Source organism: Neopsephotus bourkii, unplaced genomic scaffold, assembly GCF_033783945.1.
Source record: "Neopsephotus bourkii isolate Nb327-2 ecotype Australia unplaced genomic scaffold, CSIRO-AGI_Nbou_v1 NB_730, whole genome shotgun sequence".
NCBI classification, from domain to species: Eukaryota; Metazoa; Chordata; class Aves; order Psittaciformes; family Psittacidae; genus Neopsephotus; species Neopsephotus bourkii.
The window spans coordinates 956769-982401 of NW_026901228.1; the positions used below are offsets into that span (position 1 = coordinate 956769).

Here is a 25633-nt window from a genome sequence, read left to right on the forward strand (position 1 = left end):
CGCTGTCTTTTGCAGAGAGTGTCAGTGTAGGTTTAAGTCCACCAGGAGAGGTGTTGTGGGTATTGTCGTGCTAACTGGGGGTAGCGATATTGATTTTAAAGAAGACCCCAAATCAGATTTTTCAGGGTTTCATTTTGTTTGGTATTTCAGTAAAGATCAGGAAAGACTCAAGTCTCCTTTGCAGTGGTGAAACCCCAAATACAGATTTGTGTTTTTGTACTTGTTACTGACTGCAAAGTTCTGGTCACTTTTTAATGTGGCATCAGTTACCCTCCCTGTTGTGCTCTAGGTAAACTCTAGTTTTCTAGTACCATAAATTAGGCCTGCGATTTGTCTGTGCTACTATTTTATCTACTTAAAATGAGGGATTCTTGTTTCTTGTTAATGTTGTGGCATGGGTGGTTCACCTGATAACTGTTGAAAAAGTATTAAAAGGGAAGTATGTTACTGTTCATGTGACTCCACCTAACCTAATGTTCCAAACAAGAGTCTAGATCCTTGGGTTAGTAAATACAGTTATAATGATTATTACTTTTCAGTCCTTGGTTAACTAGCATTAATGTTTTGAATCAGAGACAGCTTTGCAATCAGTTGCATTTGACATGTAGCAGAAAAATGAGAGAGCTTTTAGAGTTGTAAGGAAGAATAACTTCATTTTGAGGAGGCTATATCACAAGCTGTTTCTACTTTATGAAGTTGGTAAAATTCCGTAAATTCATCCTCACAGCACCCATGAGATTAATGAGTTTTATTCTGGTGAAGAAATTAAAACAAAAATTGTTTTTTAAATTTATTTTGAAGTATAAATTTAAGCCAATAAATGCTGTATTTTACTGGTAGTTGAGGGTCTGGTCAAATTTTATGAAGTATCCATGGACATATTCATATTGACCTTTGTGAAAACAGGCCCCGTTTCTAGACTTGGGGAGAAGTGAATGAATGTCTTTTATCTTCTCTGATACCCCTATGAGACTGCCCAGCAATCCTGAAATGATTGCCCCAGTCTGTTTTCTTTAGAGGAAGTTCAGTTAGTCAAACTGTGCTGTAAGTAGTACTAAATGAGGTAATAGCTGGTTCCCTGGCAGCAGCTCTGGATTTCACACCTTTTAAGTGTACCTGTATTTGCTCCTTACAGTTGGCAAAAGCCTGACTGTGAGCAACTGGAGGCTGGAGAATACAAATTTAGAGAGAGCTCACACTGAGTTCATGTATGGTCTTAATTTTAGAGGCCAATTTGCATTGTCCACATAAAACTAGGGAGAAGTCAGAAAATCTTCGTTCCTTTTCCCTAGTGACTCCTTTTTTTTTCCAGGTTTCTTGGGCTTTTTTTGCCCTGTCCCATCCTTCCTGGTGCTTCAGTACTACCTCTGCTTGTCCATACCTCAGTCCTCTTTTGGAATATCCTCTCCTGCTCTGTTGTGTCAGCTACCTCAGGTTTTTGAGAGACAAGAGAGGATTTTCTGTGATTTTGGAGGATGAGTGATGACTCTGGTTGAGCTCTGACTGGGGTGAGGTGGAGCAGCAGCATCCATGCTCTGTGGGGTCCTTACCATCGTGTGCTAGGTAGGAGAACCATCAGCTGGCTGAGACTGAAGTGGAGGAGCAGCGAAGGTTGATGGCTTTAGTCTGGAGGTTTGTCTTCTCCCAGAAGTGTTTCCTATGTTTGCCATAATTTTCTATATTATGAAAAGCTATTGTAAATTTGGAAGTCTTAAAAAAAATACTCTGGGACTTTGTATCTTGATACCAAACCTCAACAGTTGGCAGTTCCTAAAATCTAGTTTTTGACTGTATTGGGCCTTATGTGGTGTATGTGTTGGTGTGTTACAGAATGAGCGAGGATCATGTCCTAATGTCAGCAGGAGTAATTGAATCCCCAAAAATACAGCCCGAATACAAATTGCAGCATTGCTGGCTCTCTGGTGGTTTGTCAGGTTTGAAAACCCTCTGACCTTGTTTGACAGCATTTGTTTGATAACAGCCTCACAGAACCAACACCTTTCTTATTAGTGTGTGACTAATTATTTTCTAAAAGAGCAGAGTTGCTCAGCAGGACATGCTGACACCTGGATGGATGGATGGACATGCTAGTCGTGTGTGTGGGATGATGGAGATGGTTATCAGTGGCAGTATTTCTCTTGGCCTTGGCTTTCATTTTCTGTCTTGGATAAACTGTGACATTGTAACTGCACAGGAGTAAATAAAATGCCTTTTGCATCTGTTTTAACTTGAAATAAATGAAGTATATTATTTGCAAACTACTCAGTGTGCAAGATTGCATCCAGAACTCCCTGGAAATGTTTTCTGAGAACTGCATTGCAGCTTTTCTACTTGCATTGTATTGGTGTTGATGCAGGTTGTCTGATTTACCCCAAATGAGCATGGATTTCTCCTTTGGGAGTTTGGCTTGAAAAAAAAAGTAATTTATTAAGCAAGACCTCCTCAGCTGTTTTACTGTGTTCTTACCACAGCCTCTGCATGCAAGATCCTGTCCCTTTGACCTTCAAGTCCTGTGTCATTGCTAAAGACTGTGAAATGTCTGAGTGGTCTCCATGGAGTGCCTGCTCACAGACCTGCGGCTGGGGAGATCTCACCCCGGGCTTTCGGAGCCGGCACCGTGGCATACGGAGTGTGGCGGTGGGCGCCGGGAAGCAGTGTCTGGAGCTGGAAGAGAGGGAAGCATGCAGCATGGGACAGAAAGAGCCACTTCAGCCTTGCCCAAGGTACAGCGAGTGCTTTTAGCCCACTTTTTGGAAATAAATTTGATGACTGCCTTGTGCCTTGCCAAGTGTTTGTGCATGGAAAGGGTTACATGTCATGCTTTCTGTCTGTGTCTAAAAGATCATTGATTTGGTCATTGTTAACTATGATTAGTGACATTATTTGTTAGTAATATTGTTGTAATTGGTACTATTGTCTCTTGGTACTGCTATTATAATAATTACACATATATAGAAAAAAATTAAAATATACCCACTAGTTTATGTTTTCATATTTTAAAAATTGAGAGCAGATACTCTTGTTCTCTGTAGGGGCTTTTATAGTGGTTGCTGTTCTGGAGAATTTCCTAACTGCACGTAGACTGGGCAGGTCTCCATGCCTCTGAAATAGTAATTTTTACATAAGATTTGATGATTCCCCTTCATCTCCCCATAAAAAAATCTCAGTCCTCCTTGAAGAAAATGGGAACTGATCAGAGGTGGTAGCTTGGACTTTACTCAGCTTCCGCCTGGATACTTCTGGAAATGGGAAACTTTGCAGTCCCTGAGTGTTTGCTTTGTTTATGGCAATTTTTGTTCTGGCACAAGGTGAGGATTTCACTTTTTTGGTCTGCAAATACGTGCCGTATTTGCACATATAGGAGCTAGCATAGGAGGTTACTAATTTACTTTGCAAAGAAAAGAAAATATTGCTTAATATTTCATGTGACGTATTCTGAGATTGACTGTAAAATGCTTCAAGATCGATAAAATTTTATATGCATGCAGACAAATCTCGCTGTCTGTGAATGAGCGCATTTAATGGGAGGAGTATTCAGTGCTCAAATCATGAGTTCCTGGGGCTTTGCCAGATCCTGTCAAAACCTTTGATAAAGCCTTTGCAAGACATTTCTTAGGAAGGTGTAACCTGTAAAAGTGTCTCTATATCATTGGGTTCATTCAAAATCAAATTCTGATCATTTTTAGGCACCCTGCTAGCAGAAGAGAGGAACGATAAAAAAAAATAAAATAAAATCTGTTGCTTGATTACACCCTACGAAGAGGCTCTTGGAGAGTGATTTTTGTTCCTACCCAAAAGCACATCGATTTCAAAGACAATAGAGTAACACGTTTTTCTTGCTGATTTTGTATAGGAGCGTGGGTGCAGGTGACAACTGATTGGGCTATACCGGCTGGTAGTTAATCAGAGAGTGAATAGACATGTATCTGTCCCTAGTTTCTCACTTCTACTTTATGACATGGTACTGTATTAAAGTGCAGTTGATTCTAGTGGCTTGGTATAGAGCCAAGAGAGCCCAAAAGGTGAGAACCTTCATAACACTGATAATTTTGTGGAGGTGCCACTTTTGCTATAGAAAGAAACCTGATGTTCATTTGGTATACCTCTCCTATGCCCAGGTTTTCATGAGCCTATGAACTCTTAAACCCTCCCCATCCTACCATACCCGCACACCTTCAATCCTTGAGGCAACATCTCCAGTGAAGTATCTGTGTGAGGTGAGGTAAACTACCGAATGAGCTAGCCCAGAAGAATGACATTAGACTCACATATTGATAGAGCCACTTAGATAAAAATTGAAAAAAATAATAATAAAAAAATCTGGCATTTAGTTGTTATTGCTAGGGATGTAATATCTCAAAATGCAGGTGGTAGGGTAGGCTGTGACTTTCTCACATAATGCACCGTTGAAGAGAATTTTGCAGCAGTGCCTGGTTAGTAGACTTTGATTTGGCCATTCAGCACTGCAGAAACAAGCAGGAATGAAAAGCTGTGCTGTTGCAGTATGTTCTGTGGGTCTACCACGTAAGGTGGGGGGGGCTGTGGCCCCCCACAGTAAGGCTGTGGGGTACAGAATTCTGTATTAATGAACAGAAGTCAAATATGTTTATGTTATTTAAGTGTCAGCAGCTGATTACGGCTGTCAGCAGTCCATGTTACAGTTTGCAGCTTTGGTGATCTGGTGTGGGTCTTTGGGAATTGGTGACCAAGATAGTGGTCACCAATAGTACTGATAGTACTTCACATCGGAAATTAGTAGCTTTCAGCCTTAGAAGGATGTAGTGTTAATCCCTGTGAAATAATATAAAAGGTCTTTGATGCTTCTATTCTCCTTATTTCAGCATATTCTGTTTGCAGAGTAATACCCAGACAGATTATGCTTTTTTTCCCCTTAAATACGTGCCACTTCATCTGTGGCTTTGCTGAGGCTTACCAAATAGTTATCTTTCTTTCTTCCCCTTACAAGAAGATGATGAATTGTTTAACATCTGACCGCTCTTGTTTAACATCTTTGTCGCTGACATGGACGGTGGGATTGAGTGCGCCCTCAGTAAGTTGCGATGACACCAAGCTGTGTGGTTCGGTTGATACGCTGGAGGGAAGGAATGCCATCCAAAGGGACCCTGACACGCTTGTGAGGTGGGCTGATGCCAACCTCATGAAGTTTAACCATGCCAAGTGCAGGGTCCTGCACCTGGATCGGAGCAATCCCAGGCACAGCTACAGGCTGGGCAGAGAAGAGATTCAGAGCAGCCCTGCAGAGAAGGACGTGGGGGTGTTGGTCAGTGAGAAAATGAAGATGAGCCAGCTTCAGTGTGTACTCGCAGCCCAGAAAGCCAACCGTATCCTGGGCTACATCAAAAGGAGCGTGACCAGCAGGTCGAAGGAGGTGATCCTGCCCCTTTATTCTGCTCTCGTGAGACCTCACTTGGAGTATTGTGTGCAGTTCTGGTGTCCTCAACATAAGAAGGACATGGAACTGTTGGAACAAGTCCAGAGGAGGGCCACGAGAATGATCAGGGGACTGGAGCACCTCCCATATGAAGATCGGCTGAGAAAGTTGGGGCTGTTCAGCGTGGAGAAGAGAAGGCTGCGTGGAGACCTCATAGCAGCCTTCCAGTATCTGAAGGGGGCCTATAGGGATGCTGGGGATGGACTCTTCATTAGGGACTGTAGTGGTAGGACAAGGGGTAATGGGTTAAAACTTAAACAGGGGAAGTTTAGATTGGATATGAGGAGGAAATTCTTTCCTGTTAGGGTGGTGAGGCACTGGAATAGGTTGCCCAGGGAGGTTGTGAATGCTCCATCCCTGGCAGTGTTCAAGGCCAGGTTGGACGAGGCCTTGGGTGATATGGTTTAGAGTGAGGTGTCCCTGCCCATGGCAGGGGGGTTGGAACTTGATGATCTTAAGGTCCTTTCCAACCCTAACTATTCTAGATTCTAATTTAAGGAGATGCAGAGGCAGAAATAAAAGGCTCTCTCCTTCATATGTCTGGTCTCAACACAAACCATTCCTTCTTTCCGGTTTGTGTTTTCCTAACCAGATTAGTTTTTAATTCTTTTAAGGTGAGAGCCCTACTCACTTTTCCAGTTCCTGTGAAGCTGCTTTTTCCTTTTTTTTGGTTGATTTTAAGAAAAGTAGCCTTTCCTTTAGCTTTATTCTTTTGGCAAGAATTTTTTAAAGCCTGCTTCAGGCACAGCAAGGAAAATGAGAGAGGACATAGCCTAGAAAGAGAGCAGGTCTCTGAGCAGCAGAAGGAAGGGGATTCTCTAGAGGCTGTATTTTAATGCAGGGACAGAGAGCACCCCATTGCGGAATGAAGGTATGTGTTGCAGACTACATCCACAACACAGAGAAGCAGCAGCTCAGATTTTACTCAGCAGGGGCAGATGTGTGAGGTTATATTCCAGCCTCCTAGAAAGGATCCAGAAGGGGAAAAAATACCTTCAGTCTGAAGACTGCTGTGTTAAGTATTACCTCTATGTCCATGGCAAGGCTGAAAGTTAAAGGTCCTGTCACAGGTATATGGCAATTAGTGTAAATTTCCTGTTAAATAGGACGAGCTTTTAATTTTATATCTGAAGTTTACAATAACTTCTTTAATCAATGGTTCAAATGCAAGAAAATAAAACACTTTAACTGCATGTAGGACTCCAGAGCTTTGTACTTTGTTTTACTTTTGGTCATTTGTTCTGAAGGGATTAGATTAAGCACTTAAAAAGCTTAAATAAATAGGAAGTGATTCTACTTTCTTTTATTGTGATATAAATTTGGGATAGTTCAATTAAAGTGAGTGTGTGTTTACAGGTATAAAACTTGTGTAAGCACTAAGAACATAAGTCCTGTAGAGTAGAAAGACCAAAAGGTTGCTATAAATCGGAAAGATATTTAATACTTGTTTCTTGCATAACTGTCACTGAGTCATCAGTTTTAAAACAATGTATTATATCATTTTTATCCTTGATGCTTAGCTTTCATGTTCACTGGGAATAGATGGATTTTCCAGAATTGTGATTATGTCTTTAAATCTTTCATTTTTTGTTGTGGTTGCTATGTTACAAACAGAGATCTAGAAGAAAAACCTTTGCTTTGTTGGAAATTCAAAGCTTTTCAGAAGTTAAATGGTGGAAAATGGGAAAGTTTTAAGACCTGATTATTTCAAAAGGCTTGAGGTTACTGCTGAGATACAGGTGTGATGGTATCACTTTGTAAATGAGACCCATTATGCGTCCCAATTAAAGATAAGGCATTAGTGTGAAGTAGGAAAGCTTTGAAAGGAAATTCAGTGGACTGTGCTAGTAGGCTGCTGGAGATATGCTTTGGGAATGGTAGCAACACTGCTCTTCAGCTCTTGGACTGTCACCAGTCATGGGCTGCAGCAATGACCTCCATTCAGCTGAGCAGCTTTGTTGTCCCCCCCTTGGACTAGGAACCATCTGTGGTGTAGCTTTGGCTCTCCAGCTCCATGCCAGGCACTTCTCCTGTGGCTGCAGTTGGGTGTCACAGTGCAAGAACATGCTTTGCCTTGATGGTAACAGAAACCTCTGGGACCTGCTCTTCGGCTTCCTAAACTGACTTTCTAACAGAGAAATTGAGAGCACTGCTTATGATGTGAAAAGCTCTTCAGCTGCACCAGCCACGTTCCCTCCTAGACACCTCAAGCACACACTTCATTGTTCTTAATCTAGCAGTTTTTGCTTGCCCATTTTCTTAAGCAGACCGATACAACTGTCTGTGGATTGTGGAGTCCCCATCTGGGTTGTTATTTAGCTGATCCTCTAACCATCAGCAATGGGATCTGTTAATCTTTGAAGTAGCTAGACCTTCTGCAACTCAAACAGTAGTGTCAAAAACTGGAACAAGCCTATTAGGAAGCCAAAGGAAAAGGCTGAGGTTTTTTTTAGCTGGTAAGAGATCTCTAGATAAACATGCACTGCAATTATACTGAGTTTGTATCAGTCTAACTAGATATTGGTGAAAGTTAAAACGAGATGTTAAACTTGTTGATATTTGAAATTATTGTCACTGATGGGTTTTGGCATGGTGATCGCAGGAGTATGCTGAAGCTGACCAGCTTTGGTCCAGATGTGTAATATCCCATCCACTTACTGAGTTATTACACTCTTCAGCCTCTGGGGCTAGTGAATGTAGTGGCTGGGTGGCATTGGCCCCTTAGCTTAATGCTGGTACAGTGCATTTCTGGTATAGTCTGCTCTAACAGTAGAGTGTCCATAGTGGCGTTGGTGACTTTGGTTATCTTTGTTCAACTGGAGAAGTTACAGTCATGCGGTAAACCCACTGTGGATGTTGCTATTAATTTGCAAGTACTGGCTTGAGGTTGCCAAAGTTACAAAAAGCCCCAAGTACTTGCACACCAGTAATCTCAGTTTTTTGCTAATGGCTATTAACAAGCTTCTGGTTAAATGGAGATTATGTAGTCAGTTTCTCTTCATTAAGTAATGTTTATTCTCATTGTCTTTAGTGTAGTGTGTAGATGGGCAAACTAATACCACATATCCATGCTGCTTAAACCCCTGCAAGGAGTTTGCCACAAAGCTGTCCGAGGTCACTTAATCCATCTGAAAAAGTCTTGCATTAGGTCTCCCACTCACAGGGACAGTGCTGCCTTAGATAAGTTTCTGTTGCGGTGGGCTTGTTAATGGTCATGAAAATGTGTACCTTCTAAACAACTAATGCTTGGGGATCAGGGTTTGTTACGGAAAAACTGCACAGCCAAGGCTATGTCCTGCTGGGAAAAAGCAAGATGGGCTGATGGGGCTTAGGCTTTAAGCTACTCACAGCAGGGCAGGCACTGGCTGGAGTATGCAATAGCTCTTCATTAAAGACTGCTCTGTGGTTTAGCACAGTAGCACAATATCCAGCTACTCCATGAAAATATCTGAAGGTTTTTTTTTTGTTTTTGTTTTTGTTTTTTTTTTTAAGATTTAGGGGCTGATGAAGTTTAATTATCTCTGAGTTAAGATTTAGTTATTTTGCATAATTTTAATCACTGATGGCCTGTTTTTTGTAGGCGTTAACTCTCACAGTTCACACTGAATGTGAGAAGCAGGTGCTCACGTCTCTAAAGGAACCCAGAGTTCACAGCTGACTACCTAAGCCAGATATTGATAGTTTTAAGAAATACTTCTCTAAAACAGCTATTTCTGTGGCTGTGGAAAGATGCGCGTGTTCTGTATTTAAGCTTCTAGTTTGAAATTGTAGACTTGAAGAGCACAATGTCCTGAAGTGGTGTGGAGGATTCCTCTTCAGGATGAAGAGCACTCTTCATCGCCTTTATGATGATGAGGAAGGTTGCATTTAACACCGCAGGCCCAAGAAATACAATTAGGAATTCCCAGAAGCAACTATTAGAATAAGAAATTCATGGCTGTGCTTTATATGTTGTGGGAGTTCAAGTATTTCATGCTTGTCATATGAGAAGGGTATTCTTTATTGTTTTTTTTTCTGTTGATAATAAACTCCACAAGGGTATCCAAATTTTCACGATACTGTATATTATTTAAGAGAGCATGACAGCTCTTCTGAAAAGTACCTGTAAATTAAAAGTAATTGGCAGTATTCACAAACATTTTCCATGGGTATGTTGCAAAATCTGTAAGTACTCTGTGGCTAGAAATCATTCTTATACCCCTATTTACAACATAAGAGAACATTGATGTGTGTTCAGGCAAAGCAATATATTTATTTTTTATATAATTTTAAGATGCATGTTTTCTTGCCAAGCTGTAGTCAAGAGCAGATACTTGCTATGTAGCATACGCAGAATTACGATGTGAGCCTTCCTGCAGACACGTGGCCATGCAGGTCTCTGGCTGCAGTAAATGCTTGAGCCTGGCAGTTGTCTTGGAGGGAGCGAGTGACACCACTTGTGTGTGGTGTGAGCGAATAAAGGATCTGCTCAGGCAGGAGGTTGAAGTGAGGGAGGAGGTAGAAAGGTTGAGAGCCATCGGAGAATGCGAAAGTGAAATAGATTGGTGGAGCCACACCCTAAGGCAAGGGCAGAGGGAAGTGGTTGAACAAGTGACGGATCCCCTTCCCTCCTACCATCAGATAGAAGGAGTGAACTTAAGGGACAAGGAGGTATGGAGGGAGGTCCCTCCTCGGAGAGGTAAGCGAAAACCCGTGCAATCCTTCCCAGTTGCCCTTGAATAACACGTATGAGGTCTTGGAACTACAGGGTCAGGTAAATGGAGATGGAGGGGTAGATCAATTAGTGAGTCACCTAGGGCTTGTCACTCACCCTCATGCCTTAGAACTTCTTCAACCAAGAAGAAGAGTAATTGTGGTGGATGACTCCTTCTGAGGGGAACAGATGGGCCCATTTGTCGACCAGATCCATCCCACAGGGAAGTCTGCTGCCTACCTGGGGCTCAGATTAGCGATGTTAAAAGGAAACTCTCTGATCTGGTGGAGCCCTCTGACTACTATCCGCTGCTGGTTTTGCAGGTTGGCAATGATGAGATTATTACAAGGAGGGCAAGGGCAATGAAGAGAGACTTCAGGGCTCTGGGACGGTTGATTAGAGGGTCTGGAGCGCAAGTGATGTTTGCCTCCATACCTGTTACAAGCAAGGGTGAAGAGATAAATAGGAAGAGTCTGCAGATTAATATATGGCTGTGTGACTGGTGCCAAAGGCAGGGTTTTGGCGTTTTCAATCATGGGCTGCTGTATGAGACACCTGGTTTGCTGGTGGCAGGTGGGATACACCAGTCCCACAGGGGAAAAAGGTTTTTGGGGCAGGAGTTAGCAGGGCTCATTGACAGGGCTTTAAACTAGATATGAAGGGGGAAGGGAAGATAACTGGGCCTGTTGGGGACAAGCCCAAGAGGAACATGCTAGGGCTTGAAGGATGGCGTACTAGGGAGGACTCTCAATCTATTGCTCATTTGAGGGAAAGGATAGTTGTTTAGACCCTGTCCTGCAGGGGAAAAAGGGTATCAGGGCGAGAGTTAACAGAGCTCACTTACAGAGCTTTAGGTTAGACTCAAAGTACGAGGGGGTTGTAGCTGGGTTTGAACTAGTGGGGCATTGTTCTAGTATTAATGAAGACCAAAAGGCCTCCTGCCTCCCAAGGTTGCCACTAGCGTGCTCTGCTCGCTCCCTGAAGTGCTTGTACACCAATGCACGCAGCATGGGGAATAAACAGGAAGAGTTAGAAGTCTGTGTGTGGTCTAAAGGTTATGATCTGGTGGCAATTGCAGGGACACGGTGGGACAGCTCACATGACTGGAATGTGGTCATGGATGACTATGTCCTTTTTAGGAAAGATAGGTCAGCAAAGCGAGGTGGTGGACTTGCTCTTTATGTGAGAGAGCATCTAGAATGTATTGAGTTCTGTCCAGGGGCAGATGAGGAGCAAGTGGAAAGTCTGTGGGTATGAATTAAGGGACTGGCTGGTACAGGTGATACAGTTGTGGGGGTCTATTATAGACCTCTTGATCAGGACGAAGGAGTTGATGAGGCTTTCTACAGGCAACTGAAAGCAGCCTCACGACTACATGCCTTGGTCCTCATGGGGGATTTTAACTACCCCGATATTTGCTGGAAGACTCACACAGCCAATCATTCACAGTCTAGGAGGTTCCTCCAGTGCATTGATGATAAATTCTTAATGCAAATGGTGGACAAACCAACTAGGAGAGGAGCACTGCTGGATCTAGTACTCACCAACCAGGAGGGTCTGGTTGAAGTGGTGATGGTCAGTGGCAGCCTTGGCTGCAGTAACCATGAGATGGTGGAGTTTAGGATCCTATGTGGGAGGAATAGAATACCTAGCAAGGCCACAATTCTGGATTTCCGAAGGGCCAACTTTGGCCTCTTCAATCAATTGCCAAGGGAAGTTTCGTGGGAAAGGGTATTAGGTGGTAAAGGGGCTCAAGATAGTTGGTCAGCATTTAAGGACCACTTCTTCAAAGCTCAGGATCAAAGTGTACCAATGGGTAGGAAATCAGGAGACCAGCATGGTTAAACAAGGAATTGCTGGGCAAACTCATGTGGAAAAAGAGAATCTATGGATTATGGAAAGAGGGACTGGCCACTTGGGAGGAATATAGGACAGTTGTTAGAGGATGTAGGGAGGCAATTATGACAGCTAAGCCCTCCTTGGAACTTAATCTTGCAAGTCGGGTTAAGGACAATAGAAAGGGCTTTTTCAAATACATAGCGGATAAAACTAACACAAGAGGCAATATAGGCCCACTGTTGAATGAGGTGGGTGCCCTGGAGACAGAGGATTTAAAGAAGGCAGAGGTGCTGAATGCCTTCTTTGCCTCTGTCTTTACTCCTGCAGGCTCTCCCCAGGGGCCCCAGATTCCTATTGCCCCAGAAGGAGTCAGGACAAAGGAGGAGTTTGCTTTGGTAGATGAGGATTGGGTTAGGGATCAGTTAAGCAGTCTGGACATCTATAAATCGATGGGTCTGGATGGAATGCACCCACGGGTGCTGAGGGAGCTGGCAGAGGTCATTGCTAGGCCACTCTCCATCATCTCTGGTAAGTCGTGGGAAGCAGGAGAGGTGCCTGAGGATTGGAGGATGGCAAATGTCACACCAGTCTATAAGAAGGGCAAGAAGGAGGACCCGGGTAATTATAGACTGGTCAGCCTTACCTCCATCCCTGGAAAGGTGATGGAACAACTTATTCTTGACACCATCTCTAGACATATCAAGGAGGAGGGGGTCATTAAGAGCAGCCAACATGGTTTTACCAAGGGGAAGTAATGTTTGACCAACCTTATAGCCTTCTATGAGGAAGTGACTAGGTGGATGGATGATGGTAGAGCAGTAGATGTGGTTTTTCTTGATTTCAGTAAGGCATTTTATACTGTCTTCCACAGCATCCTCATAGATAAGCTAAGGAAGTGTGGGCTTGATGATCAGGTAGTGAGGTGGATCAAGAGCTGGTTGAAAGGAAGAAGGCAGAGAGTTGTGGTCAGTGGGGCAGAATCTAGGTGGAGGTCTGTGACTAGTGGAGTGCCTCAGGGGTCGGTGCTGGAACCAGTGCTGTTTAATATTTTCATCAACGACCTGGATGAGGGAACCGAGTGTACTCTCAGCAAGTTCGCTGATGACACTAAACTGGGAGGAGTGGCTGACACACCAGAAGGCTGTGCTGCCATTCAGCGAGACCTGGATAGGCTGGAGAGTTGGGCAGGGAGAAACTTGATGAAATTCAACAAGGGCAAGTGTAGAGTCTTGCATCTGGGGGAGAAGAACCCCATGTACCAGTACAGGTTGGGGACTGACCTGCTGGAAAGTGAAGTGGAAAGGGACCTGGGGGTCCTGATGGATAGGAGGATGACCATGAGCCAGCAATGTGCCTTTGTGGCCAAGAAGGCAAATGGCATCCTGGGGTGCATTAGAAAGAGTGTGGTTAGTAGGTCAAGAGAGGTTCTCCTTCCCCTCTACTCTGCCTTGGTGAGGCCACATCTGGAATATTGTGTCCAGTTCTGGGACCCTTAGTTCAAGAAGGACAGGGAATCTCTTCAAAGAGTCCAGCGCAGAGCCACAGAAATGATTAAGGGAGTGGAACATCTCCCTTATGAGGAGAGGCTGAGGGAGCTGAGTCTCTTTAGCTTGGAGAAGAGGAGACTGAGGGGTGACCTCATCAGTGTTTACAAATATGTAACGGGTGGGTGTCAGGATGATGGAGCTAGGTTTTCTTAAGTGATGTCTAGTGATAGGGCAAGGGGCAGTGGGTGTAAACTGGAGCATAGGAGGTTCCGTGTGAACATCAGGAAAAGCTTCTTTACTTTGAGAGTGACAGAGCACTGGAACAGGTTGCCCAGGGGGGTTGTGGGGTCTCCCACATTGGAGATATTCAAGGCCCGCCTGGACAAGTTCCTGTGTGAGGTACTCTAGGTTACCCTGCTCTTGCAGGGGGGTTGGACTAGATGATCTCTTGAGGTCCCTTCCAACCCTTGGGATTCTGTGATTCTGTGTGGAAGGCTTTTTCTGCAGAGGCACCTCACTGTGCTTGAGTTTACAGCGATCAGTTGGCAGATTAACAAACATACACTGCTTTAACAACTGTGGGTCTGCTGTAAGAGGAGAGAGCATTTGTCTTGAGGATAAAAGAGGTAAATTATTTTTAGCTTACATTACACAAACCCCCAAAGATTGTATGGAAAAAAGTAACTATGAAATTTAGAGGAGCAAAGGAATAAAACAGCCGAAGTGTGAACAGATTGGTTATAAAAACAGTATTACCTAAGATTTGCATTCAGGAAGCTAAGAAGGTCTTCAAGCTCTTTTTTACTCCCCTGATACTGTGACCTGTGAATCAAAATGAATTATGCCTGTTAAAAGCTGTTGTATTAGAAATATGCCATACATTTGCAGACATGTTGCTGAAATAACTTACGCTTTCCACTGATACACAATACTGTTTTCCCTATAGTTTTAATAAGTTCTTCCTGGAATTTAAACTGGGTACATAGCAGTGATGATTGTACAGCATTCACAATTCATTGCCCAAGAACTTTATTCTTTCTTGAAAACCGTTAATGCTTTTCGGGTGTGAATTGAATACAGAATGATAGTGTTTTTATCTGGAGCTTGCTGTGGATCACAACTTCTGGAAACTGAAATGAGAACTGAGTTACTTTAGCCAATCCCTTGAAGAAATTGGTAGTACCCTAGGCGTTTATAAAGCTGTCACCTATGGAAAAGCCACCTGGTGCTTCGAGCTCCATTGATGTATGTGGGGTTTTAGCTATTAAGTGCGTTTCTGAGTGAGACATTCAGCTCTTGGCAGAGATGGGTGGTTTAGTGGTTTTAGCTGCACGTTTGAAAACTAGTTTTTGCACTTAATCAAACCTCTTAATCTTTGTTTCTTCTTTGCACCCTGTTCAAAGTGTTGTCAGGATGATTTAGTGTTTCAGAATGCTTTGGAGATGTGAAAAGTTTTACAAAAGCGCGTCAGACAAATAGCAAATAGTTAACCTTTGTAAATTTAACATTCCAGATGTTTCAAGACACTCCATTTTGGACAGGGAAGCACTGATATAAAGATCAAACCAGTTGTAGTTTGTCATCTTATAAAATACCACTCCCTCACCCACAGCTTTTAAAAAACTCATTTTACCTGCTCTCTTTTATTTCCTAAGATTTGCATGGAGGACTTCAGAATGGAAAGCTTGCCAAGTGTCTCTCCTCCTTGACCAGCAGGACCCTCGCCACCACAAGCACGTAGGCCTTTGTGGAGGTGGCATACAAACCCGGGAAGTCTACTGCGTCCAAATCACCATGGAACTTGGGATGCACCGACTGAAAGAAGGTACATACGTATAGTCATTCCGAAATGTCTGGCCCAAGTAGATTTGAGTAAAGTGAATAGGGCAAAGAAAAAAAAAGTAGATAACTTGCAGTCATTAGTAGGTTTCAGCTGGCTGATCCTGGGCATTGTATCCATGCTTACATTGTGAAGTGTTACTGACCATCAGAGGGAGCAGGAGCATGTGTTCCTCAGGGTCCTGAGGAACTGCCAGGAGCTACAACTTTCTGGGGTGAATTGCTGCCAGTTCTGTAGGTTACTTGTGAGGGAGGGTTTCAAAGAATGAAAAAGCTAAATTCTGCTTTGAGTTGAGTTTTCTTCCTCTCTCGTATATCAGGTAGCCCAGCCCCTTGATAGCTGAGTACATTCATCTGTGGTTTTAGTCCTGGTTTAGAGTATAAAAAAAGGTGTCACTGCATTCCGGATATGGCTTTAGCCTCTGCTTCAGACTGATACACAATCTTTCTTGTGATCTGAAGGGGAAAGCAAAAATAATATTGTCATAACTTCTTAGCAGACAGATGCTTTTTGGACTCTGGAAGTGAGTTATATTTCTTTTAGAAGAATAATGAGTAGATACAAATGCATGATGAATAATTCATCTTAGACTGTTTTATTTACTCTATGTGGTGCTCTTGCAGAATGTTTTGGAGCAGAGCTGTAAGATAATAAGAACACAATATCATATCTTAGATTTATTTACTTACAAAGGCAAAAGCAAATGTTTCCTGGACACCCAGTGTGTACTAGCATCCCCCCCCAGACTCTGAGATTATAGAAAGCCAGAGCCATTTTAATCTCTACTCAATCCATGCATAGTTGCTGCTTCACCTCTCCCAAACATCTGGAACTACCTTGCTCTCCCAATACAAACCCCATTGTTGTTCTGCAAAGTGTGCGATGTACATGACTTTCAAAGTAAGAAAAATGCTGTTGATGAGAAGTGTGTAACATTTCTTGACTGTCTTCATCCTTCTAACCGCTTCTGTGTTCATGCAGCCAGTGTACGGCAAGTGGGTACACAGCAAACTTCAACTGACTTTGTTCACATTTCTTTATTCTTTTTCAGTATTGTGAATTACTCAAGATTAGAGGAGCACATCTTGAAACCCTTGCAGCAACATAATTTGTTAACAGAATTGGTGCTCTATATACAGTTTGTGATCATCTGCAGGTTTTTTCCTTATTTAAAATTCAATTCAATGTAAAGGTTGCAAACCATCCCCTCAATGAAAAGAAAACACTGGGATAACTCTTCCTTGTTTTTACAGTTCTAACACTTTTTTTTTTTTAAATAATTTCATAAAAGCGACTGAAAAAAAACCAAAATATACAGAGCAATTGTGCAAGGTAAACATTATTACTGCCTTTTCAAGACAGCAGTGCAGTTTTGCAGTAGTCCTGAGAAAGTGAGGACTGTATTTACTGCCAACATAGTTGCATGCAAATAGAAAGAGGGCCTTCCCAGTTATCGCTTCCTATCCAGCAATATTCAGTGTGTCTCGCTAGCTGATCTGTTTTTGTTCTTTGAATAAATAAGGAGTGACATCTTTTCAGGCCTTTTTTCCTGGCAATTTGAACTGATAGAATACTTCTATTCATCACTAATACTATCTATTCATCATCTTACATTTTATTGTACCATTTTTTCACTGATGGGGGAAGATGAGGAAGCGAATCCTATGTCTAAGCCAATTTAGAGTCTAATTGCTACCATCAAAAGTATAGTAATTTTTCTTTCTTCACCTTTTGAGTGTCCTTAAAGGGATCATTCAGGAATCAAACAAGCGAGTCTAATAGGTTATTACAGTCCATCACAGTTGTTATTCTTTTGATTACTTCCACTGAGAATTTGGACCTAGGCCCAATAAGATATGTGAAAGAAAATGTGTCCTGTGGTCTCTCCAGCAGCATTCTTGGTATGTTGAATCCTAGTTGGAGACAGGTACCATCTGTGATTTAGTTATACATATTGCTCAAAGCTCTTTTATCCCCCAGGGATATCTCTCCCATTTTTCATTTGCTTAGTCTTCCCATCTACTTTCTATTTTATTAAAATGGGTATATTTAGAAAGGGAGACCCTGTTTTCTTGTGTCCCTATATATAGAAGGTTAAGTCTGCTGAAAACTTTATATATTTTGATTATAAAATTCCAACTTGAAGATATTGGAAATGGAAAACTTTTATTCACGTATTACTTTCAGAAATGCATTGATAAGATTTTATATCTTTCTCTCCCAAGAGGGGACCTAACTAAGAAATACCTGCCTTGATCCAAGTGAAGTTATATATTGTTTTAGGCCTTGAAGAGGAAGTCTGTATTTTTAAGATGGGTGATGAGTATTTGGGCACAGAAGGTCTTCCAACATTTGAAGTCCTTTGTAATATTCTTGCATCCTGGGACACTTGAATCTAGACAAAGCTGGCAGGGACACTTGGTAAATGTGTAAAGTGTTTTGTCATTCAGGTACCTGTAGGTAAGCCAATGTATAGGCACTTAAGAGACTGTGCTGTTTTTAATGTTGGCTATTCAGTTGAAGGAATCTACATCTCTACTCAGTTGTGAGGCTTTTGTTAATTTAGACTGAACTTTATCATTATTAGCTTTAAGCAGAACCTTGTGTTTTTAGACTAATTGAATTTTAACGTATTAAAATTTATAATGCTTAATTTTCACACAAAGCTGGTCATTAAATACTTAAAGTTTATGATTATTCTTTTGATATCCAGAACTGGAAGCAGCAAAGCTACATGTTTGGAATGATGCTGCATTTAAGGAGGAGACAAATTTTGCACAAAAAGTGGTGTAGAAAATGCAAGTGAGGTACTTATGTACATCTCCAGTCTGCCCTTTCTGTCATTCATCTCTGGTCATTGGTCCTGAATGTTCTGTGTCTGGAGCAAACTGTAGGCACAGTGGTGGATACCCTTCTTCATACCTCTTTTTTAATGTAAATCTCTTCAGTGTTATGGAAGGTCTTTTCAATAAAGCAGAAATGCAGATCCTCAACTTACTTTCAAAGCCAGGCACTGCTAAGTGAACACATGTTTTATTCTCTTTTCTGAATTGATATAACATTTTTGTGACTGTTGATTTTATAAAATGTTATCTGGAATGTGTTCTCCCATGCTACATTTTCCCACAATAAATTTTAATTAATCTGGGTGAGCATCACTTACTAACAATCCCCAGTGTACCAACAAAAAAGACATTTGGTAAAATTATGGAAGGATATTATGCAATGATCACTTTATGAAATTTCTCTCCTTGTTTGGCAGTACAGCTCTCCTCTCAATCACATGAAGGCCAATAATATGGGAATTAAAATTCTTCTTAGAGCCTGGGAATGGCGTCTGTATTTATATTCAAGCAATTAATGAACATATGAGGTTCCTACATTTACTCTTCTGCCTCAGGATTTTTTTACTTCCTTTCTTGAAGGCCAGGGAGTATCCTTTTGCTTTGTAATTAAATTTGACCTTTGGGTTTGTCCATAGACTATAACCCTTAACCAGCTGTCTGGGGGTGGAATCCTTCATAAAATTCTCCAGAAGCATCTCCTCTCTTCTCTGAACGAGTTACCTGCTGTCCCTAGTGACTGGGATTGCACGTCTCTCCATATTTTCTGGGGTTTTCTAAGTAGCGATCTGCCTGTCCTGTCATTCTCTCATAAAATTTGTGCCTTATATATCTTGACATTTTTTCTTTTTTACTTATTTGAATGAGATCCAATTTACCTCTCATATTCAGAGTCTTCTTATAATGTTTTTGGGAGCCTGTCTGCTTAAGTTTTAATTATAGGACTGAAAAGACCTTTATGAAATGTTTTTCTTCCTTGAATCCCCTTTATTGTTTACCCAGCATAGTAAAATCGGCTAATAAAATGTATCTGTTATTACCATCTCATGAGCAAATCATTGCAGTTTCCTATCTTGTTAATACTTGTTGTTTTCCATCTGAAAATCCACATTAAATTCTCATACCTGTAGAGGGTTCTAAAGTTATTTTTGCACTTTTTTGGCTTAATAAGTGTCTCCATCATATTTGTCTCCATATATTTATTTTTATTTGATCTTGAATTTCAGTGGAAGGTATGTGAGGTAGTTGTGCCTTCATTATTCTCAGATACCTGTTAGTGTTACCCTGCAAAACTGCTTCTTACGGAAGTCTTTATTACTTTTATAGCCCTCTTTCCTTTGAGAGATACTCAGCCCTCACCTGTTAGTAGACGTATTTTCTTGACTTATTACACCGCGGTTCAACCATTTTTGATTTATTTTTAGCATGCAATTCCACCTGGTTCATCTTGCATTGTATTTTTTTTTATAAACTTCTGTGTTACTAGCTGTAGCAGCAAGAACGAACTCCTTTAGTCTGTTTACAATTCAAGATTTAGTAAATACTCAAGTGCCTTTTCAGGTCTAATGGTTGCTTTCTGATCCATCCCTGTGTATTCCCGTATGTATTTTTGTCTTACAAGCCACTTTACTGACAGAATCCCCAAATGGTCTGAAAGTGTTGCCTGCACTTTAATCTAAGCCCTACTTATACAAGTCTCAAAATGGTAATTTAATGGCCTTTATCCTTTCTTGTTTTCCACAAAATATTGAGCTTTCTCTCTACTTCAGTTAGGCAAAAATGTTTAATCCTTTCTTATCTGATGAGTGAACTTTTTAGACTATTCTTAATTCCCGTACGGGAGATGTTTTGGCAGTGTATTTTATTTTCCAGAAATTAGTGTGTCTTTGGAGTTACACAAAGATGAATTTGAGGTCTCCTTTGTTTACATGTTGTATTATTCTGTATTTATTCCCATTCTTTTCTTTCTGCCCTTTTGTCTTTTCTAGCTCTAAAGTATGCGGGTTTGCCTCTTTGCTCTGTATGCTCTGTTTCCTAATGAGGGTGCCACATTTTTTTCCCCATCAAGTTCTTTCTTTGCTGTGAATCATGATCTTCCAATGTATGTCTTTTGGGGGATTACTGTTTCAAATTGGTACATAAGGCATCTGTTCAATAAACTCTTCGTTGGTATTTTTCTTTTCCTATTTGAACATGCCACCACCTTTTGGGGTGCTATCTGTCTTGTCTGACTCTTCAGAAACAGTAAGTTGCTTGTGCAGGTTGTTATCATTTATGGCTGTTACCATCCTACATATTTACTGGGAAAAGATGTATTGATTAAAGATAAGCTGCACATATGAGTTGGCATGGGATATGTGAAGTTGGAGTGAATATGAACCCTATGTGAAATATGAACACTAGATTAAATGCACACTGTTTTTTCGTTTGGGTGTGCTTTGGGTTTTTTTTGGGTTACGTTTTGTTTTGTTTCCAAATTTACGCTGGTGAAGCTGCAGAAATGACAAGATTGATTTACTCACTGGAAATTAGAATTTAGAAACTTTGATGTTTAAATCCTGTTGTCCTTGTCTGGTATATAAAATTGAAAAGGAATAGGTTAGAATATATTAGTAATGAGAAAACTTTACAAGGACCATAGGGGAGAGATAACTGATGGTCAGCAGTGGTGTGAAAAACCCCTCTGTTCAGCTGGCTTGTGGTGCAGCAGTAGAAGCATCCAGCCTTGGGCTTAGTTGTCCTGAATCACACAAACTGCATTCTCAGGTAGAAGACTCCCCTCTAAGGAACTCTGTCATCCCAAACTAGTTATTTATCATTGGGATGACCGAGCTGCTTTGAGAAGATGAGAAATACACCTCTGAAGTGTAAAATATATTCAGGCAAGTCTGCATCAGATTTATATTGCTGGGGTACAGAGTTATTGATCTGTAAGCTCACCAAATGCTGAGCAGAATTTACGAGATAAAACTCATATAATGGAAAAATAAATATGTAACAGCTGGCTTCTTCAGGGGAAACCCTTTAGAAGCAAGAGAGGAAATGATTTTATTCAGTTCACTGCAGTGCTTGAGAGTAGTGTTTAAATGTGTATTTCAAAAATTCTAGTTTGAATCCGTTAGGGGAAAAACCCGAACATTTTCCCTAATGTCTTTTAGAGGTGTAATATTTTCAGTTCTTTCATGTCTGGAAACTAATTAAAGTAAAATGAAGAGAATAATGTATAAAAGACTTTGACAGTGAAAGAAGTGTGCCTTCTAAAAGGTGCCTTATAAATAATATGCCTTTTTTTTGTCAACAAGCTATTTGATATGACCATGAAATATTTATCCCTTTATGAATACTTTGATTTATATGACTGGCTTTGGTATGCAGCAAATAATATGCTGCCCAGTCAGTTCACATGAGATAATAAGTTTTGGCTTAGGGTTTTATCTTTGAAACCTAAGATTTTAATTTCATTTGTATTTTTGTCATGATTTCCTGCCACCTGAACTGGCTTAATTTTATTTAGAACGGTAGTGGTTTGCTGTAAGTAATTTTGTCCTGCTGTTGTTACTGGGACGGAGAGCTACGTTGTGTTCAAACACTAATGTTGAGTCATATGAAAAAATAAAGGGATTGGTATATACGAGGCTACACCACAGACTGGGACAGTGGGGAGAGGTAATGAAGCCAATAGTGGCTGTGCTTGTCCTGGAACAGGAAACATTTGAGATAAATCAGTTTTGTGAATTTGGGTCAACTCTTCATGGAGCAGTCATGCTGCTTTCAAGATCTGAGCTGGCATGGCTATGCCATGAGTGGGCTAGCTTAGTGTGTTGCTGTCGTAGCTTTGGCCCACCTTTACCATGTCCCAGTATCATAGACACATTCATAGTGATGCTTTTCTTGTTGTACCAGGACTGCTGCAGTGAACAGAACAGATTTCTGCTTGTTGGTGCTCCTTCCTGTTGAATGAATGCTAAACTTAGTGATGGGCAAAGTTCATACTCTTATGAGTCTTTCATGAAGTAGATCACCACTTCCGGATTTTCTTCCCTGTGTTCCCTGTGGCTTCTGTCACTCCACCCGGTCTGTCCCAGTGGTTTCCAGCGTCTAATGGCATTTTCCGAATAATAGCTATCAAGGCTCAAACATCCTGGGGAATTCCTTTTTCTTTCCTGTTGTTTCCTTCACTGGCACCCCAGCATCCCAATTGTCTCTACTGTTTTTCCTGGACACTCTTGATGACTTTTCTCCTCTGCTTTGCTCAGCCATGTGACCGCTGGTGGGAAGCCTCATCTTCATTCTGAATTTTGCCAGATCTGCAGTTTCTGTTTATAATCTCTACAAATTCTGCTGTAGCAAAACAACACAGTATTCCAGTTGGGATCAGGATCCCATTGTGCAGCAGAGGGTATGGACACAGGGAAACTTTTAACACTATGGAGTGCTAATAGTCTGTGTCAAAAATAAAATTGCGAGGATATTTATTGTTCTAAAATACATTAAACTGTTGCTGTTGGCAATCTGCTATTAACCCTCTTTCATGCTGTGATTAGCCTTCTATTCATACTTTGTTTCTTGTCTATTAGAGAGTTTTTAATTGAAAATAGGACTTCAACTTTGTGCCTTGTGGCTTCAAAAAGAATTAATTCTTCTTAAAGGCATGAAGGAACCCTTTCCATCAGGCATGGGGTGCATTGGGCTTTTTGGTGGAGGGGTGCTCTAGACTAGAGTTGGCACCGTTTCCAGGCTAGTTACCTTCACTACTTCTCCTTTGTCTAATGTTTTGGTTTTGCTATAAAAACAAGGCTTTCATGTTACAGAAATTACTTACAAGTGTTTTGCTGGGTTAATCCCTAATATGTTTTACACATGTAGGTATTTTAATAACATGAATCATTCCTTTGTGATTTTCTCAAGTAATTTCCCCTTGTGTTGATCCAAGTGTCTTTGGTTCGTGAGTCCTGGCAAACACAGTAGGAACTTTCACAAAGATATGCCATCTCTTTCTTGTACCCTGGCAATCATTAATTTGGTTTAGTCCTGCCAAAGATAAGGTAAGCATCTGGATTTAATGCCTTGAGAATTGAATATTAGCTAAAATACGGCTGCACTAGTATATAAGAGACAGTCCTGGTATTCTTTGAGTGTATCCCAGATATGTTAGTGGCATTTAGAAATGCCTCATTTAGGTGTTAATGTCAAAAATACTTGTTTTTTCATTGGAAGAGGGAGCTAAAGTTAAGGTCTGGGAAAAAAATGTGTTCTTTACCTCCTGAGGAATTGAAAAACGAAATTTGAAAGGAATCACTCCAACCAAAATATCATCCTGTGCAATTCTCCCTGTGTCTGGTCGGCATTGCTTTTTAAGACAGTGTTGGTATGTATGCCTGCAAGTATATGTGCATATGAGTATATTCACAGATAATTTATTTATTGTATTAAAATTACATTATGGAAATAATCCTATCAGAGCTGATTTTGTCTTCCACTCTTCCTCCAAATCACTGCCTGAGTAAAATATATATAGGGAAACAAGATACTTTAAAACCCAATTTATTATATCCTGCTGGTAGCAATAACCTGAAAATAACAGCAAATAGTAAAATTCAAACTCGAGGCAGACACTGGTGCTGGGAGCAGCTGTAGTCGCATTTATAAAGGATAGATCCAATATAACAGCTATAGAAATGTGCAATGTTTCAGAGGCTCCCAGATTAGTGCTTGATTGCTTTTTCAAGTTTGTTCTATAGATTGGGAAGAACACAGGATTTTAAAAGGTATGAACAAGTGTAATAAATAAGCTGCTACTTCAATCAGAAATATTGCCTCCCTCTCCCACCCTTTACTTCCCTGGCTTCTGCCTTTCCCCTTCACCCTAAAAGTGGCCAATGTTTTTCAAAGGTAAATAATTATGCAAAAGGCAGTGTATGAAAATTCTGGCATTTAAAAGGTTCACAGGAAAAAACCCCACCTAACAGTAAAAAAAATAATAATAAAATATTACAATATGAAAGAACAGCACTAGAAAATCACATCAAGCTATTAAATAAAATAGATGAAAATCAGGGTTGTCAATTGAATGGCTGAAGAAGAGATGAAATTCCTTTATTGAGGACCCCACAGGTCCATCCAGTCACTCTGGCTATCATGCCAGAGCGACTCTTCATACTTCCTGGTTTTGGGAAAGGATGCTATTGTGTATGCATTTATTAATGCAGTTTGTTTCTTTTTGTACTTATGTTATTCCTGAAGACTTTCACTGGAAGATTCTGTTCAATTTAGAGTGAGTATAAGCTGGCACCCTCAGTGACATGGTTTCATAGAATCATAGAATAGTCAGGGTTGGAAAGGACCTTAAGATCATCTAGTTACAACCCCCATGCCATGGGCAGGGACACCTCCTTAAACCATATCACCCAAGTTCTCGTCCAACCCGGCCTTGAACGCTGCCAGGGATGGAGCATTCACAACCTCCCTGGGCAACCCATTCCAGTGCCTCACCACCCTAACAGGAAAGAATTTCCTCCTTATATCGAATCTACACTTCACCTGTTTAAGTTTTAACCCATTACCCCTTGTGCTATTAGTGGTGGTCTTGGCAGTCCTGGGGTAATGGTTGGACTTGATGATCTTAAAGGTCTTTTCCAACCTAGCTGATTCTATGAATCTATAATTATGTTAGAATAGTCTGTATTTTCTGATTTACATTTTACAAAACATGTAGAATTAGTTAAAGAAGTGACTAAACAAGCAGCTTTGTAGCAGTGACAAGTAGCATGTTGGTCCTGGGAAAAGAGCTCCCAGTGCTAGAATTAAATAGGCATCAGTCTGAGGGAAGAAGAGGAGCGGGAAAGTGGTTGATAGGGATTTCCTCCAGAATAGGAAGGAGTCTTCCATGAGTCAGGGACCGCTGATAGTCTCAGCCTACCAGTAAAAATCTGCTCCTTTACCTTTTTGTAATGATTTTTTCTTGTTTTTCTTTTTTCCAAAATCAATTTTAAATACCCTCAGCACCACTAGTTGTAGCTGGTTAGTTTTTGAGGAGAACCAGCCTGCTTTATCTAGTGGCTTCCACGTTTAAATAGTTAAATTACAATATAGAAACAATATAAAAATCACTGAGGAGGGAACAACTATTGCTAGCAATGACACCCTGAGTTAAAGCAGAGGAGGACTGGACTTGGGTATTCCTTGGGTAGACCATCTGCCCTCTATTTCCTTTAATTTTTTCAAGTGAACTTTATAAAAATGGTACAGTTTTGTAAAACTTGGTGCTGAAAGGTAGGTTAAGTCATGCATGAGACCTCTTGGTAAAATAAATATTCTTATCCTTAAAACTCTAACATTAATCTCATTCTGTCACTTCGCTTGCAAGGTCTCTAGAAAAGGTCTGTTTACGTTAGCGTTCAGGTGAATTTATGTCACCTCATTGTAATGTCTAAATGAACATGTCAAAGACCTCACAGTGTCACAGGAAACATTCAGAAA

General features: G+C 40.9%; 1 protein-coding gene across 3 annotated transcripts in view; it reads left to right on the plus strand.

Annotated features, from left to right (window-relative positions):
* Window positions 1–25633, plus strand: part of THSD7B (thrombospondin type 1 domain containing 7B) — a 349927-nt gene that overhangs the window by 132095 nt on the left and 192199 nt on the right. For all 3 annotated transcript variants that reach the window (XM_061354342.1, XM_061354341.1, XM_061354343.1), the window contains 2 exons: window positions 2472–2723; window positions 15127–15296. In XM_061354342.1, coding sequence (XP_061210326.1) covers window positions 2472–2723; window positions 15127–15296 — 422 coding nt within the window. The remainder of the gene's footprint in view (window positions 1–2471; window positions 2724–15126; window positions 15297–25633) is intronic.